This window comes from Eurosta solidaginis, chromosome 4, assembly GCF_040869045.1.
Source record: "Eurosta solidaginis isolate ZX-2024a chromosome 4, ASM4086904v1, whole genome shotgun sequence".
Classification (NCBI taxonomy): Eukaryota; Metazoa; Arthropoda; class Insecta; order Diptera; family Tephritidae; genus Eurosta; species Eurosta solidaginis.
The window spans coordinates 17,464,816-17,484,152 of NC_090322.1; the positions used below are offsets into that span (position 1 = coordinate 17,464,816).

Here is a 19,337-nt window from a genome sequence, read left to right on the forward strand (position 1 = left end):
ATGCCATCAGCGTATGCAGTAATTGCACGCTTTTATAGAATATTGTTCCAGAGCGGTTAAGTTCTGTAGCTAGTATAATTGTCTCCAGCATCAAATTAAGGAAATCGCACGATAGGGGTCACCCTGTCTGAAACCTCCTTTAGTTTCGAACGGCTCGGAGAGGTCCTTTCCAATTCTGACTGAGCTGGTGGTGTTGCTCAATGTCATTTTGCACAGTTGTAAAAGTTTTGCGGGGAAACCAAATTCAGACATAGCTGCATATACGCAGTTTTATTCGTGCTGTCGAAGGCGGCTTTAAAATCGACGAAAAGGTGATGTGTGTCGATTCTTTTTTCGCGTTTTTTTTCCAAGATTTGGCGCATTGTCAAAGTCTGGTCGATGGTAGATTTACCAGGTCTGAAGCCGCACTGATAAGGTCCAATCAGCCGATTCACGGTGGGCTTCAATCTTTCGCACAATACACTTGACAGGATCTTATATGCGATATTAAGAAGGCTGATTCCGCGATAGTTGGTGCAATTTGCAGTATCCCTTTTCTTGTGGACTGGGCAAAGAACACTTATGCGCCTTACCAACTCCTCGCCGCCGTATTTGAATAGTTTCGCAGGCAATCCATCAGCGCCCGCGGCCTTCTTGTTTTTCAATCTGGTTATTGCTATTCTGACTTCGTCATAATCGGGTTGAGGGGAAATTTATTCCATCATCATCGATTGCGGGATCGGGTTCGTCATACCTGTGCGGTAAATCGCTGTATCCATTTAGAAGAGCAGAGAAGTGTTCCCTCCATAATCTAAGTACTCTTTGGACATCAGTTACCAGGTCGCCGTTTTCGTTCTTTTAGGAGTTTGGCTGCTAGTTATGCTGTTGCAAAAACGTTGGACTCAAAGACTTTGGAACATAAAGATGTTGCATGCTGGAAAAATATAGTGAAGCAAGCTTCACAAAGTTGTAGTAGGACACTTTCACCACTCACCACAGCAGAATGTGTTAAACTACCACTGTGTGTTTTTATTATTTAACAATTACTTGTACACTTTTTTTATTCAGCTAGTCTGTTCAAATTTTTCATTTTTACTCTCCAAAATCTCAATGAGTGTATTTTGTGCGCTTATATTATGTTAAAAGTTTGTGGTGTGGTGGAAGCATCCTACCAGAGTTTTGTGAACCTCCGCTGCTTTCCACTGAAGTTCGCGCATGCAACATCTTTATTTTCAAAAGTCTTTGTTGGATTATTCTAACGTCTTTGGCTGCTGCTTGATTGCTTGTTCAGTTATATTTACCTGTCACCATGCGGCGTATATCTCTAGTTGGGTTTCAATAAACTAACATACACTATTGTCTGTTTATTTGCTATGAAAAAGCTACATGATAAAAAGATTAGAATGTAAAACCTATTGTGGATAAGACAAGCGTGATAACTTCTGCATATGCGTCAAAATTACAAATAGAATGGATCCCATGATTTTCAAAGTGACTATGGTGATGTCATCCTGCATCTCTTTCTATCACCCGCTGAAGATAGGCGACCGCATGCGCCGCCATATTGAACAACCTGCCAAAACGTTCTCACGAGGGATTTATCTCAAATTTGTGCTGGCAACAATCATATATATATCCCCGCGCCAGCTGAAGCGAGTGCCAGAGCAAAAAATGTGCCAGCTTAGACGAAAAACGGGCCAAAATTTTCGGTAAACTTTAGTTTGACCTACAACTGTAGAACTTCGTTCAAAAATTATGGGAAAAAGGATAAAAATGCTTGTTTTAGTGTAAATATTATTAGTTCGAAGGCGGAGGGTAAATATTATTTCTCATTCAAAAGTTATCACTAAAAACAGGTGTTGTAAATATGAAGTCCCGATGCAACCAGTCAATTTTGATCACAGAACCTGGAAAGTCAGACATGTAATATAAGCCCTATCCACTAAATGATATTAACTATTATATCCTACGTCCGATTTACTCAAATTTTTTAAAGAATATTTGGTTTTCACTGTGAATTAAATGCGTTACAATATTTGACTAATTAATTTAATCAAAATGTAAATTTTACTTAGATTTGTTTATATTTAACTTTAACTAGTCGTATTATTGTAAAATAAGTTTAAAGAAATACATATTTTTCAACTATCATTTTATTAAATGATTGAAACTATAAAATCGCCGAAATGTATATCAAAAATCCCATATTCAAATTCATGGTTCATGGGTTTTACTTTGTTATATTTGTATTAGGGCTGTGAACTGCATCCGGATTTTTCAGCTATCCGGATAAACCGGATATTCGAATAGCTAAGCAAAAAATCCGGCTATCCAGATTCGTAAATGGAAAATCCTGATATCCGCTGTTCGGATATCCGGATACGTAAACGGAAAATCCAGATATCCGTATATCCGGATACTGGAATATAAAAGTTGGATATCTGCATATCAGAATTGAACGAAGCAAACATCGAAAAATTATTCACACAATATGTTTGTAGATTATTAAATTAACGTCAAAAATTAAAAAGCTAGAATTTTACAAACATCAACAATTTTACAAAGCGTCAATTTAACCTAATAATGAGTGCTAAAATGGTCAGCAAGATTTGGGATCATTTCCAAAAAAGTGAAAATAAGAACAGTGCCATTTGTTTATATTGTGAAAAAACGCTACAAAACAAAGAATCGACATCAAGTCTATGGAGCCACTATCGGTTTTTCCATCTTCAAGAGAATGGCATGGACGCAGCTTTTCTCCCTGAATCTGCGCCCGAATATAAGCGGAGTAGCAGTTCATCACAAATTAATTTTGATCACAATTCGGAATGTTCAGAACCCCCAATGAAGAAAGTTCGAACATCACGCGTAGCTCAAGCTGTTCGCAATAAGTGTATGTCCAAAGTACGTCAAGAGATAATAACACAAGCTTTGACTAATATGATTGCTGTTGACTTATTGCCTATTTCATTGGTGGAATGTGATGGATTCAAGAAGTTTGTTAATGTCCTCGATCCAGAGTATGTAGTTCCTTGTCGCAAAACAATTTCCGGTACAATTCAAGCCATGCATGACCGTGAAATAGAGAAAGTTAAGAAACATCTCAGTTCAGCATCTGATATAGCTTTGACCACTGATTGCTGGACATCAAGAGCTTCCCGATCCTATATGGGACTTACAGCGCATTATTTAGATTCTAATTGGACTCTTCGCTCTTTCAATTTGACACCGAAGAAATGACTGAAAGCCACACAGCTGAAAATTTAGAAGACACGCTTCGAGATGGCATGAAAGAATGGGATATCAAAGAAAAAGTCACAACTATTCTACACAACAACGCGGAAAACATAACAAAGGCTGTTCGGGGTTGGAGCACTGACATAACCAGTCATCCATGCAGTGCACATACACTTCAATTGAGTGTTAATTTAGGAATGAAACTACCAGAATGTTGTGGAGTCCTCCAAAATGATTCAAAACTGGTGATGAGTTTCAATCATTCGAGTAAACGTACATATGCTCTCGAGAAACATTTAATACAAACTGAAAAGACAGTTAAAAACTAATCCAAAGTTGTCCAACTAGATGGAATTCAGTTCTTTTTAAGTTGGAAAGAGTTAAAGAGCTTAGAGCTTCTATTGCTGCAGTAATTGCTGATCGTTCAATTTTCAGCAACAAGGCCGCTCAAAATATCGTAATTTCGGACGGTGACTGGGATGTAGTTAATGTTCTAATAGATTTACTCGCCCCTTTCGAAATTGCGACAAATGTGCTTAGCAGTGACAGCGAGATTACAATTTCTAAAGTGAAACCCATCATTCATAAAATTATTAATAAGCATCTGAAATTTAAAAACACTGATACGAGGATGGCAAAAACATTCAAAGAAAAAGTAGCTGCAGACTTGAAAAGATCATGTGGAAAAAATGTGCAATATAATGGGTACTGCTGATATGAATGCCCAAGAAGAAGATTCGGAAAACAGTAATCTCACGGCAATGGATATACTCCTATATGATCAGTGACACAAGGGAGGAAGACGAGATTCAGCGCTACTTCTTCGAAGAACAAATAAACCACAATATAAGTGCCAGCAATTGGTGGCAAGACCATGAAAAAATATATGCCAATCTGTCGAAAATCGCCAAAAGATATCTTGCGGTACCTGCCACTTCAACAGCTTCTGAAAGGGTATTTTCAAGTTGTGGAAATGTAGTTCATCCCACACGAAATTGTTTGAGTCGGGAAATGATATCGGCACTTGTTTTCTTACACCAGAACAAGAAGAAAATTGTTTCGCTTCCCAAGGCAGTCGGTTCTATGTACCGGAGCGACTAGGGATTTTTCCCGACCAAGGACTGTCATTTCAGTATGACCCCATTTAATTTGTTGCGTCCCTCCCACAAATTGTCATCCTCCCAGCGGCTCCTTGCAGCAGGACTGCTCCATATTCTCTTACTCCGGGAAGGCATCGAAAATGGTTTTGCTGCATCTGCCGGAAAAGAATCTTTTTAGCAGGGTCATACTCAGTTCAGTGTGTCTCGTGCAAGGGATGGTTGCATCGGACAGGTTGTTCTGGGCTTGATCCGAAAACCAGACGTCCACGTAACTTTTATAAATCTTTTGTTGCTCCTTGCTGTTCACGCCCAAGGGCGTCCCGTAGTCTACGCTTAAGCGCCCCCCCCCCCCCCCCCACTACCTTCCAGCAGCCCCGCTGCTCAGCAAGCCACAACAAGTACCCGCTGCTGCTCGCGCCCCACGGCGCCAACAACTCAAACAGGTGCTACCACTCATAACTACTACCTTCATAGTAGGGCCGGTAGCAATGCTGAGCATCATCCCCTGCCCCCGTCTTCTCCCCCCCTCTTTTCCGGCAGCAATCGTGCAGGTCAGGGAAACAGACTCTTAGTCCCTACCTCCTTTTGCACCGTTTGCCAGCACAGAATATATAGGTTTGCGACATCCGCCCATTGCAGCTCCTGCCTTGGGTGGTACCACTTTCCTAGATGTTCTGGTCTCCGCGAAGGCAATAGTCTCACTTGTACAAATGTGTTAAATAATAAATCGAATTGAATTGAATTGAATTACATATTTCTCAATAGGAGCCTTTTTGTATTCCCTGTTAATTGATTTAAATGTCCAACGAATTTATTGTTATTAATGTTAAATAAACATATATGGTACATCAATGCTTTCAGTGGATATCCAAAAATACGGTTATTAACTGGATCTTCATAAATCCGGATATCCGGATAGTTTCACAAACGAATACTAACCGGATATCCATGCCGTCCGGATTTTATCCGTGTCAACGGATATTCGAATATGGGGATAGTCCTAGCCCTAATTTGTATCATGCTTCTGCAATGACTGAAAAGTATTCAGAGATGTTTACTTCTGCATTACTTTTCAGCTAACTATAACTAATTTAAACCAAAAAGTAAGTTAGCCTATTGCCAACTGTAATACATAACTGTTATAATAAAAATATTCCCGATCTTCAGTACATCAGTGAGGCATCCACGGATGTTCATACCTTCACACAGGAACTACGACAGCATTTTGAACGGATCAAACCAACGGAAACATCGAAACATAGAAAACCCCCAGTGTTTGTTCCAAAAGTACCGTATGAGGGCCTGTACCTGGTAATGAACAGATATCCAAAGACGTACATCATTGGTAGGAACAAGACCAGTCACAGTTTCGATAGGCAGATTGAAGCCGGCGTATTTTCCAGCAGAATCAGAATAAGCATGATTCACATTTTCAGATGACCACGATGTTTTTGGAAGGGGGGTGATGTAGCGACCGAAACCGCACATTTTACGTTTATTGCCAGATGGCAACCTCATTAATTAGAAATCAGTTGTCATTACTGTTTTGACACTTTCTCTTGTATATTTCATTCATAAAATGAATTGGACAGAAAAACGTCCACTCAGAATTTATCCTTTGTTCAATAAGGTAGTGTATAAGTTAAAAGTGGATTGAATACAACCGGCAATAAGATCGAACTTCAAGCACGGCTACGAGAGGTCATAGAGTCGCAAGGAATTGATGTAGACGAGTATGTCTTTTATCCTGATGGGGACGAGACAACAACAAAAATTGAAGAGAAAAACGAAACATCGCAGATAGTTACGAGCACAGACTTGAACATGATTTTGGCTGCAATATCTGCACAAACATCGACAGTAACATCAATGTCGTCGCAAATGGCATCTCAACTGGAAGAACAGAACACACATATTGCAGAAATCTCGTCAGAAACAACATCGAAGATTGAAGCACAAGAAACACGTATGTCAGAAATGTCGACACAGATTACATCCAAGATGGAAACTCAGCTGGAATCGCAGGAGAACCGTATTCTCTGCTCAACTGGAAGAGCAAGAAGGAATGTATTTCCTCGAAGTTGGAGGCGCAAGACACAAACATTTTACAGTTTGAAGAAAAAATCGAGGCCGAGGTGGATGCTTTGAGAGGACGTATCGAGCCCAGCAGTTTCAACGAGTAATCCAAAGGAAAAACACCTTCCTTTGACGGTTCTGTTCCTTTCCAGGTCTTTAAGCTACAATTTGAGAAGACCGCAACAGTGAACAACTGGAATACTGAAGATAAAGTTCCTACACTCTTCGTAGCATTGAAGGGACCAGCTGTCGAAATCTTACAGATTTTCCAGAGCACGAACGGAACAGTTATGACGCATTGATGGCTGCTGTAGAACGGCGATACGGAAGCGAACACAGGAAACAGATATATCAAATAGAATTGCAAAGCCAAAAAGCTAATGAGACTTTGCAAGAGTTTGCTTCAGATGTTGAAAGGTTGGCTCATTTGGAAAATGCGGACGCACCCGTGGAATACACCGAGAGGGTAAAAATCCAGACTTTTATAAATGGCATACGGGACGTCGAAACGAAGCGAGCCACATACGCAAACCCAAAGCCAACATTTGCTGAAACGGTATCACATGCATTGACTCAGGAAACTGCCTCCCTATTGAGTAAACCAGCATATAAGGCTTATCGTGTGGAAGTAGAAAGACCAGAGTGGGTAGACACAATTCTGGAAGCACTGAAGGGCACGCAGCAGAAGAATAATGATGCAGTCAAATGTTTTAAGTGTGGAAAGCCAGGGTACATTGCGCGTTATTGCAACACCAACCCTAACAGTTCCAACAATGTGGGTGGTCGTAAACGCAGAGCTGAAGGAGATGAGCAAATCTCCAAGTCCACTCAATCGTTAAACTAAAGAGAGTCAGCCGCAAGGAGCGACAGCTGGCTCCCTCAATTAAATTCCCCATAATCTCTATCTCGCAAATTGGAAAAAGGCCAATCAATCTTACTGTCGGAGGGCATGTGGATGGAAAGGAACGTTTACTGACTGTAGATACGGGTGCATCCCATTCCATCATTCGATCAGATTTAGTCAACAAGAAGATAAGACCATTGCTTGGAGCAAGATTACGAACAGCCACGGCAGAGGACACCCAGGTAGTTGGAGAAGTAGCATGTGAAATAGCAATTGGGAACGTCACGGTACTACACAATTTCATAGTGACAGAGATTGTTGATGAAATCATAATTGGAGTGGACTTTTTAATCGACCAAGGCATCAAGATCGATATGCAAAGCAAGATGATGCGATATAAGAACATGGATGTGCCACTTAATTTCGGCTACGAGAGGGGCTACAGCAGTAAACGAGTGCTGGTGGAAGAGAGTCAGCAAATACCACCAAAATCCAAAGCAGTAATCTGGGCAAAGGTTGATGGAGATTGTGGGACAAACAAATTGTGGGTTGTAGAAGCAGCAAACACATCAGCACTGAATATACTTCTAGGAAAAACCCTGTCTATGACAAAACAAGATGGACGTATTCCGGTAAGAGTACTCAATGAGTTCAAGTCACCACTCAAACTGACCAAAGGAGCTATTTTGGGAAGATGCCAAGAGGCTGAAGTAGTTATTAACTGTGAACAGCTCCAGGAACCGTTTCATCTAGTAATACTGATCTTTCAAATGACATCAGGGCATGGACGCAGGGGCTAGAGGAAGCCTATCAGAGTAAGGCAAAACAACTACCCCTAAAGTACGCGAACATATTTGACCAGGATGGTTCAAAACCAGGCCGCAACAACGTTGTGAAACATCAAATTGACACTGGAGACGCGAGGCCGATCCGTCAACCTCCACATAGTGTTCCACTGGCGAAGCGGGAAGTTGTGAGTCAAATCATACAAGAAATGAGCGACAGCGGCGTCATCGAACCATCAGCTAGTCCATGGAGCTCACCGGTAGTACTTGTAAAGAAGAAGGATGGAAAAATGAGGTTTTGCGTGGACTACCGGAAGTTGAATGACGTTACGAAAAAGGATAGCTACCCATTGCCATGAATTGACGACACTCTGGACTCGCTCTCTGGTACGAAATGGTTTTCCACACTGGACTTGAAAAGCGGCTACTGGCAAGTGGAAGTGAAGGAGGAAGACAAAGAGAAAACAGCCTTCAGTGTCGGTGATGGTCTTTGGCAATTTACAGTGATGCCTTTTGGACTATGTAATGCACTAGCTACTTTTGAAAGACTCATGGATCAGGTACTGAAAGGACTACATTGGAAAACATGCTTAGTGTACCTAGACGACATTATCGTATTGGGAAAGAACTTCGAAGAACATCTGAAGAACTTGGAGGAGGTTTTCCAAAGAATAGCTGGTGCTGGTCTGAAACTTAGTCCCAAAAAGTGTTCTCTGTTCAAGAAGAAAGTTAGTTACTTGGGTCATAAAGTAACGACGGAGGGCATCTGCTCCGCGAATGAAAAGATAGAAGCAGTGAAGAATTGGCCAAGACCATAGAATCTGCATGAATTGAGAAGTTTCCTTAGGCTGTGCAGATATTACCGCCAGCGTAGCTCATAGTCTCCGTAGTACCCATGGAAAAGCTGATGCAATGTCACGATGACCATGTAGTTTGGAATGCACTGTTCAAAGGCCAAAGCTAAAGAAGACATTGTAGATGTCCGGCTAATGACTATAACGTGTACAGATGAATGGGACAAGGAACAGCTAAGGAAGTGTCAGCTAGAAGATACAGATCTGTCTCATGGTATGCATGGCTCGAACGAAACGAAAGACCAAATAGAGAGGAGATGTCAGCAGAGAGTCCCATTGCGAAGTCATATTGGGCACAGTGGAACAGTTTAGAGTTGATATCCGGTTGCTTGCATCGAGTATGGGAGAGTGAGGATGGTCAAAGAAAAAAGAAACTGATAGTTGTTCCCAGAAAGAGGATTTCTGACGTGCTCAGCGAGCTGCATAATGGTCCAAGCGGAGGTCATCTTGGAATCACGAAGACGCTCGAGAAGATTAAACAGAGATTCTATTGGGTTGGTTGCCGTCAGTCGGTCACTGAGTGGATTGCGAACTGCGAGGTTTGCAGCAGATGAAGCAATATAACTCAGGTGCGCCATTTGAAAGGATCGCTATGGATGTCGCCGGTCCATTTCTTACTAGCAACGGCTGAAACAAATATGTACTGGTAGTTATGGATTATTTCAGCAAATGGCCAGAGGTATACCCAATCGCCAATCAAGAAGCGGAAACAGTAGCAGAAGTGTTTATAAACAATTGGGTTACAAGGTATGGTGTACCAATGAAGTTACATTCTGACCAAGGCAGGAATTTCGAATCAGCTGTGTTCCGGGAAATGTGTAAATCATTGGGAATTCGAAAAACGCGGACAACTGCATTGCATCCTCAGTCCGATGGTATGGTGGAACGATTCAATAGAACATTGGAGGAGCATTTAAGGAAAGTAGTATGTATATAAGTACCATAAGGAGTGGGATACACATATATCATTATTCTTGATGGCTTACCGATCGGCAGTGCATGAGACAACGGACCAAACTCCCGAAAAGGTAATTTTTGGCAATGACCTTCGCCTGCCAGCTGATTTGAAGTTTAAGATAGATGCCAATGCGGAGAGAAATGTAAAGAAATCCACTGGTGGCTTGGAAGAAGAGCTGAGAGAGATACACGATCTTGTAAGGCAACGATCAAAGATTATGAGTGACAAGATGAAAGCGAGGTACGATAAAGCAATTAATTCGAAGGGGTTTCAGGAAGATTTGATGCTGTTATACAACCCAAAACGAAAAAAAGGTTTGTCCCCGAAATTGCAGTGTAATTGGGAAGGCCCATACAAAGTGGTAAAACGGATCAACGATGGAGTGTGCCACATACAAACCATTGGCAAACCACGAACCAAAATGAAAGTGGTTCATTTGGAAAGGCTGGCAGCGTTTAGATCGAGAGATTTGTCTGATCGGGACGATCAGACTTAGGTGGAGGGCTGTGTAACGAATATTAGCAGCATTAAGGGATACTATCATCTCTAAGCCGATGCTAAGCAGTGACTTGATGAAACCTTAAGAAACCCTAGGTGAGCTCTGCTCAGCTGAGTATAAAAAACGAAATGCGAAATAGTGAAAAAAGTAAGAAAGATAATAGCCATTATGACGTCGCAAAGATCCTGAGCCAGATAAATAATTTTGCATGTAAAAAAAATTAGTTTGGCGCAAAAAAAATCTCAACTTCTTCCAATATTTGAGTTGGTGAATTTAATAATTTTTGTAGATTTTATGCATTGTTTTGGATACGTTATGACTAAGAGACTTATTTTTTGCGGAATATGTTTGTAATTTATTGCGTTTTCTTCATTTTTATAAAATTTTCACGATTTTAGGTTAAGGCACCATTAATCGACCACATTGGAGATGGTTATGGATATGGGTATGGTTACGACTATGGCGTTAGGGATAAAGGGCCAATTAATGGTCACTTATAACCATAACACCATAACCAGATAAAACAGGTGACCGAACCTACCTTATGGAAATCAATGTAATCGATTAATGACGCCATAACCATACCATAGGCAACCAATTGGTTTTTGGTTTATCGCCATATCCATAACCTAAAAATATTTGAGTTGGTGAATTTAATAACTTTTTGTAAATTTTATTCATTGTTTTGGATACGTTATGACTAAGACAATTATTTTTTGCGGAATATGTTTGTAATTTTTTGCGTTTTCTTCATTTTTATGAAATTTTCACGATTTTAGGTTGTCACCATTAATCGATCACATTGGAGATGGTTATGGATATGGGTATGGTTACGACTATGGCGTTAGGGTTAAGGGGCCAATTAATGGTCACTTATAACCATAACACCATAACCAGATAAAACAGCTGATCGAACCTATATTATGGAAATCAATGTAATCGATCAATGGTGCCATACCATAACGCTACCGCCATAACCATACCATAGCCAACCAATTGGTTTTTGGTTTATCGCAATATCCATAACCTAAAAATATTGGAGTTGGTGAATTTAATAACTTTTTGTAGATTTTATTCATTGTTTTGGATACGTTATGACTAAGAGACTTATTTTTTGTGGAATATGTTTGTAATTTTTTGCGTGTTTCTTCATTTTTATGAAATTTTCACGATTTTTAGGTTAAGCCACCATTAATCGATCACATTGGGGATGGTTATGGATATGGCTATGGTTACGACTATGGCGTTAGGGTTAAGGAAGTTTAATTGGCCCTTTATGTTGAAACTCGGCACGTTTACAAGCCAACCTAATAAAAACGCACTGCGGTTTTTCAACGCACGCACTTAAATGGCTTTTTTTTACCCGAACCAAAGAGGATAAATACAATAAGAGCCGTCACTCGTTATTTTTTGGCGAGTATCTCGAAATTGAAAAAATTGATGCCGAATGTTTTCTGAGAGGGACATTTTTAATTGTCTCGTATATATCCATGCCGTGTAGGCCCCTTGTGCAACTGTGATTTTTGAGGGAGAATTAAATAAATTAATTAAATACAGTCGAAAAATAAACACAAGTACCCCACGAAAATGTATAGAAGACATTTATAAACATCTCGCCCAAAAAAAAAGTAGCGACTACCTCTCGGTATACATCGAGTAAATGCCAAAAAAATAACGAGTGACGGCTCTTATTGTATTTATCCTCTTTGCCCGAACCGAAATAAGCATGCGTTGCGACAATCTAACACATGTATGCAAACGTCAAACCAAAATGTCACGCAAAAATTAGAAATCCAGTTAGCATTGTGAATCAATTCACAATGCCAGTTAGCTTTTTACGCAGCAATTTTAATTTCGGTTGCTCTCATACAATTTATATGTACATGAGACATTTTTGACAGAAAATGACTTGCATGCGTTTATATTAGGTTGGCCTGTTACTCTGTACGATTTTATAGGCGATGAAATTTTGCGTTTTCTTTCAAATGGGCTCATTTCATAGCCGTTTTTTGTGTGTGCTGAACATGCCTTTTTAATATTAAACGATTCATTTCATTGTACCATTGTGATTAAAAAGATTGTTTAGATTGGCAGGTTAAATTGAGGTGAGGTTGCAAATAGAGTGGAAGGCAGTAAAAGAAGGCAGTAGAATCAAAGAAGATAAATATAGTAAGAGCCACCAGACTGCTACCAGTGGCAAAGAGGATAAATATAATAAGAGCCACCAGTCTGCTACGAGTGGCGAGGAACTCGCTGGAAATTAAAAAAATGTATGCCTAATGTTTTCCATGAGGGACATTTTCAATCGCCTAGCATTTATCCATGTCGTGTAGGCACCTTATGCAAATGTGATATATGGAAAGAGAATTAATTAAATACAGTCAGAAAAATAAACACAAGTACCCCACGAAAATGTATAGAAGACATTTTATGCACATCTCGCAAAACAAACCAGCGACTACCTCATAGAAAACATCGAGCAAATGGCTACAAGTAACGAGTGCGTCTCTTATTATATTTATCCTCTTTGGTAGACTGAAGCAATGATGTTCGGAGTTTTTTTTCCCAATTAACAACGTTTTAGACCCGCCACTAGAATAGGAAGTGCCGTGTTTAAAACCTTGCTTGGTTTCGAGAGGTATATCCCGATCCTTATTGGCGGCCGCCGTGGTTTGATGGTAGCGAGGTCCGCTTATCATACCGAAGATCCTGGGTTCGAGCTCCGGGCAAAGTAAAATCTAAAATTTAGTTTTCTTAATTAGAAAAAAATGTTTTTCCAAGCGGGTTCGCCACTCGGCAGTGATATGGCAAACATTTCCCAAAGAAAAGCTTCTCGCGCCAATTTGTAGGAAAACTTAAAAGGAGCATGACGCAAATTAGAAGAGAAGCTGGGCCTAAAATCTTTGCGGAGGTTTCCGCGCCTTGCTTTTTTTGTGCTGATGATGTTGCTCAAAGCCCTTTAGCTAAGACTCAAATTTAGACATAGTAACATAAACGCAGCTTCTCTTCGCGCTGTCATAACCTGTTTTGAGTCTTCTCCTCTCCTCTCGCATGACTGTCGAATGTGTCTTATAACCAGGGTTGCGCGTTTACAACATTTGTTGGATTGTTTACACTTTCATTGTAAACAATTGTAAATAATGTAAACAATTGTAAACATTTACCAGCATATGTCATTTCAACTTATATTGTAAACTGTCAAGTCAAACAGATCGTTTTGAAAGGTCCAAAAAGTTACTTTTTATTATAAAATGAAAATTGACCAAAACAATGAAGAATCGGACAGTGAAAATGAATAAAAAATATTAAAATACTAAATATCAAAGCGTATTTTTTTTATTATTTTTTTTGAAAAATAGTGAAAATGCTTAATTAGTAGTAGATTGTTTCTGACTCATAAAAAAAAGCAAAAAACTGAATTGTTTACAATTTGCTTATGTAAACAATTAGCTTGTAAACAACTACATTGTTTACATGTAAACAATTGCTGTAAACAATGTAAACAGTTTACAGGCCCAACCCTGCTTATAAAAAAAGAAAATTATCCGTCCCAAAGCTCACTATAGTCTTAAACTAAAATCATAATGCAATAGCAAAGGAGATGTCAACAAAATAACCTCACTTTTTTGGCAACTCTTTTTGCCAGTATTCACGTGTAGTACAGAAGCAATAAATTTTGATTGCTTAATTTTTCGTACAAATTGTTCAAAGCAATTAGTTTTCTGCAAAATTTTTACTATATTCTGTTGGGGAATACAAAGTTAGTTTAATATTTTTGACTAAAAAACTATGGAATCGATTTATTAAGTTATTATTTTTCTAAACGTATAGTAAAATCTGCTCCGATCGTGGTAGAATTAAGAGAAAGTTATGTATGATAGATAAACCTCTTAATGAATGTTATATTCTTACTTTATTTGTTGCATTAATGTAGATTCTTCTTCTCTTAAGGCTTTCATATTTTGCTCACGAGTCTCTGAATCTTCATTTTCATGTGTTTTCAAGTGCAAACGTCGCTCCGAAGCTAAAGAAAAAGCTAAGGGACAAAACTCACATCTATAAACATTATCACCCAGATGTTTACGTAAATGTTTGTACAGTGTATGACTTTGTCCATAAGCCTTTTCGCAGTATTTGCATTTGTATGGTTTTTCACCGGTATGAGTACGCATATGGATCCGTGCATTTGCAATTTGAGTGAAGCTATTTAATAAAGACAGGATGAAAATTGGATAAGCACATAAAGATAAGGTTTCTATGACAGCTTACCGCTTTTCACAAAAGTCACATTTGTACCGCTTCTCTTTACCATGAGCTTGTATATGTACTCTCAAACGCTGTTTATATCTAAAACTTTTACCACAAATATCGCAAATTTCTTTTTTCCTGTCCATGCCCTTATATCTATATCTTATTTATAAAATAAACAAGAAAAAGAGAATTATTTAAATATGCATGCATGCATACATATGTATGTACGGATTATGGATGCTGATCCCGAGATCCCTGTCGTCATTTTTAAGTTCCGAAAATCTCAGGATTATTAGACTTAAATTTCGGAATTCTAGAAAAAGCATTTGAAGTCAGATTCTTCATATTGGTGCAGGTTTTTGAGATATTCGTGTCGAAAATTTCGAAAAATTACTTTTTCTGCTGTATCACAGGTCGAAAAAAAATCCAAATAATTTTTTTATAAACCGAACTATACGTTTTGATTGGCTTCGACGTGCTGAACCTGAATCTGGTGTCTAAACAGTTCCGGATTTTCAAGAGATATTCGAAGCTAAAAGTGCAAAAAACACGTTTGTTAGGCATATTTGAGGTCATGTCAATTATAGAACTTTTTTAATCGTTATTCTAGCATAATGTAATACTCTGACACTTCAAAACCCATTTCAAGCTTTTACAATTTTTTTATTTTAATAAATCGTCTATTGAATGTACTGAATTTGGCAAAATCGTCAATGTTCGGATTCGAACCCTGCGCAAAACCCAGTAAACTCAAAACACTTTCCCAGAAGCAAAAAATTATTGTCTAAAAACTTGAAATGGAATTTGAAGAGCAGGTGTGGTACTTTTTGGTAGAATAACTATTTTCCGAATACAGCAGGCACCTTATCGTTGGTGAGAGGGCTTAGTCGAACTCCATAGCGCCCAACAAATCACTATCTGCGATGATTCTGACGCGCATAGCGATTATAGTGTGCAGTTGGTGCGCTCGGTAAAGGAGCGGTCTACTAGCATGAACAAAGAACTAACGTTAGAACGGGAGCTACGTGATGGGGAGCTTAAGAGAACCCTTTCAAAATATCGGGCAGCATTAAGAATTATGCAGGACTTGGGTCCAATGGTTGGCTCAACCCACGACGAGAGCGATCGCTTGGCATGGGCCCGTGAGACAGTGGAAGAATGTGCAAGACAGTTCACTGACGAAGAAGAAGCCCCGAGAGGCACGAGACAGCGATCGGCTGTACCTGACAAGCCTGCTTTTAAGAGGCAGAGGGGGAGAGAAACGCCGGACGGCGAACTAGCCGGAATGACCAAACCAAACCAAGACCAAACCACAAAATCCGCCAAGCGGATGATGAAAATATAAGTACTGGAAAGTCATGCACTTTAAAAGCTGCAATAAGAAGTGTATTACTATTAAAATAAGTTTTCCTTACAAATATATAAGTTTTGCACACAATTTACAAAAGACACTCCCATAGTCGAACCTAATGACTTAGATTACAGATTTCTATCTACCAATTAACATTAAAAATTTGCATATGCTTACTCTGTAGCTTTAATCTGCAATTGTTGCGTCGTCTCCTCTGTCGAAGTTGTTAGCTTCAACTTAGTCTCTTCTTTCTTCAAGGCTTTCATATTTCGTTCACGCGTCTCTGGATCTTCATTTACATGCGTATTGGAATGCAAACCTAGCTCCGAAGCTAAAGGAAAAGCTAACGGACAAAATTTGCATCTATAAACATTTTTTTCACTGGCGTGGGTGCGCATATGATTACGTTGATTGTGACTTCGTTTAAACCTATTTAATCGAGTAAAAAAAAAATCGTCGCCTCGAGATTTCAATTCAATATCGAACAACCGATGAGGTCTTGGTTTCAGTAACTTGATATGAGCATTTCATTTTTATATTTTCAAAAGTGTTAAGATAGTGTTTTGAAGCTATAAATACACATGGTTTATATTCTGAACAGTGTTTGTTTCTTAAATTCTTAGGTCCAGAGTTAATTAAAATGTTTTAAAAAATGTATCAGTTTAACCCCCATATCATGTTAAATCATCAAGTTAACTTGTCGTACTGCAAGCAAACGAAAGTCATAAGATGCGGCTATAGTATGTCATCAAGGCCATTAATGCTTACGATCGACGAAAATTAAATCGAAGGTGTAGAGTCCGTTGTTTATATTGGTAGTATTGTCTCAAATAAAAGCCGTGCAGGACGTTCAGTCTCGCATAAACAAAGCAAGAATGGCTTTTGGGCAACTGACAAACGTGTGGAGGTCTAGTCAAATATCTTTAAGAACGAAGCTACGACTGCTTAATTCGAATGTTAAATCAGTACTGTTTTATGCTTGCGAAACCTGGAAAAGCTCAACTTTAATTCAGAAACGTCTACAAGTTTTTATTAATAAATGTCTGCGCTGAATCCTGAAAATTCGATGGCCGGAAAGAATTTCAAATGACGACTTATGGTCTAGAACAAATCCACCTAAGGCTGCCACAGAAATAACCAAGCGTAAATGGTCATGGATTGGTCACACTCTCAGAAGACCTCCAGTAAATATAGCCAGACAAGCACTGTGATGGAATAAACAAGGAAGTCGATGACCTGGTGCACCTGCGAAAACTTGGCGCAGAACTGTGGATAAAGAACTCGAAGACGGAGGATACACGTGGAATGATATCACAAGAACCGTACCTAACAGAATGCGATTTAAGTCGGTAGTTGAGGCCCTATGCTCCAATAGGAGTTGAGGAAGATGATGAAGAATGCAAGTGAGCTTTATTACAAATAATCTGAAAAACATTAAAATATTCCAATCTAGGAACAGGTAATTGGACAGCTAATATGCTATTGAAATTTTTTTATCCACATTTGATACGACTCGTTGTTGTTGCTATGTTAACAATGCTTCGCCCCATTCAATGGGCACGACCACTCACAAATTGTCATCAAAGTCCTCTAACGAGAGTCTAAGAAAACTGGAAGTTTCAACCGAAGCGGGCCATAGAGAGATTGGTGTTAGAGGCGTAGGTTCCACATTACAATTGAAAAGATGGTTGGTGTCATATGGGGACAAATCGCATGCAGGACATACATTACGTATGTCGGGGTTAATTCTGGACAAGTAAGAGTTTAACCTTTTACAGTATCCAGAGCAAAGTTGGGCCAGGGTGACGTCTCACTTGGTAGTATGGTTTCTTACTCACTATGTTAGTATGTATGTGTTTTCAAGACTAGAAATGACAGTCCTTGGTCGGGAAACAAAATTCTGAGCCGATCCTGTACAAAGAACCGACAGCCGTGTGAAGCGTACGACTCGTCGACGAGTTTTGCGTTATGAAAACGATAATTTGATGCACGTTCTTGCTCGATATCGAATTACGGAAATCCACCCCAGGTTTTTATGATAACTTACCGCATTCCACAAAAATCACATTTATAAGGCCTTTCATTACTATGACGTAACTCGTGCTTTTTTAAGAGCGATTTAATAGAAAAACATCTACCACAAATGCCGCAGTTGTGTCGTGCAGGCTTCTCTTCCTGTCTGGAATAACAAATCGATAAATAACTTTAATAAACTTACATTTGGAAACAAAATTCATAAGACTGTATTTACACACAGAAACTTTTGTTGCTGGAACTTGTTACTTTAGGAAGAAGGGATGACAAGGAAAGCGGACGGGAACCGAGTTTTTGCTCGGCAATTCACATTACGCTGTCTTTCATCTCTACACAAATTATTTCAATGTGAAGATATCTTTTAAATATGTTGCGTTTCCTTCATTTCAAAATTACACGAGCCAACAATTTTTAGACCCAGAAAGGAACCTATACTTTCTGGTATTCTGAATATACAAGAATTTGTTGTTTGCTTTGCTCTAAAAATTGGCCCCATAAGATTAAAAGGAATGCTACAGTATAGAGTGAAAGGCAGTAAAATAAGGCAGTAGAATCAAAGAGGATAAAAATAATAAGAGCCGCCAGGCTGCTACGAGTGGCGAGTAACTCGCTGGAAATCAAAAAAATTATGCCCAATGTTTTCTATGAGGAACATTTTTGAATTGTCATTTATCCATGCGGTGTAGGCACCTTATGCAAATGTGATATTTGGAAATAGAATTAATTAATTAATTAAATACAGCCGGAAAATAAACACAAATACCCCACGAAAATGTATAGAAGACATTTTATGCACATCTTGCAAAAAAAAAAAAAAACCAGCGACTACCTCATAGAAAACATCGAGCAAATGGCTACAAGTGACGAGTGACGTGTCTTATTATATTTATCCTCTTTGGTAGAGTGAAGGAATGATGTTCGGAGTTTTTTTTTCAATTAACAATGATTTACACCTGCCACTAGAACAGGAAGTGCCTTGTTTAAAACCTCGCTTGGTTTCGAGAGGCTCGGAGAGGTATTTCCCTATCCTTATAGGCGGTCGCCGTGGGGTGATGGTAGCGTGCTCCGCCTACCACACCGAAGATCCTGGGTTCACGCCCCGGAAAAAGCAACATCAAAAACTTTAGAAACAAGTTTTTTCAATTAGAAGAACATTTTTCGAAGCGGGGTCGCCCCTCGGCAGTGATATGGCAAACATTTCGCCATGAAAAGCTTCTCGTGCCAATTTGTAGGAAAAATTAAACGGAGCACGATGCAAACTAGAACATAAGCTGGGCCTAAAATCTGCGGAGGTTATCGCGCCTTGCTTTTTATGGTGCCCTTTGGCTAATACTTAAATTTGACATAGTAACGTAAACGCAGCTCCTCT

At 39.2% G+C, this 19,337-nt stretch overlaps 1 protein-coding gene across 3 annotated transcripts in view; it reads right to left on the reverse strand.

Annotated features, from left to right (window-relative positions):
* Positions 1 to 1,469: 1,469 nt before the first annotated feature.
* The window catches only part of LOC137249166 (zinc finger protein 493-like), a 46,223-nt gene continuing 28,355 nt past the window's right edge, over positions 1,470 to 19,337 (reverse strand). Inside the window, exons 8-12 of one of the 3 annotated variants that reach the window (XM_067780451.1) lie at positions 17,982 to 18,113; positions 16,112 to 16,363; positions 14,602 to 14,742; positions 14,245 to 14,535; positions 1,470 to 1,719 (exon numbers count right to left, since the gene is read on the reverse strand). In XM_067780451.1, the coding sequence (XP_067636552.1) occupies positions 1,578 to 1,719; positions 14,245 to 14,535; positions 14,602 to 14,742; positions 16,112 to 16,363; positions 17,982 to 18,113 (958 nt within the window). In that variant the 3' untranslated portion in view covers positions 1,470 to 1,577. Of the gene's footprint in view, positions 1,720 to 14,127; positions 14,170 to 14,244; positions 14,536 to 14,601; positions 14,743 to 16,111; positions 16,364 to 17,981; positions 18,114 to 19,337 lie in introns of those variants that run through there. The other 2 variants (XM_067780449.1, XM_067780450.1) reach the window with 2 other exon arrangements.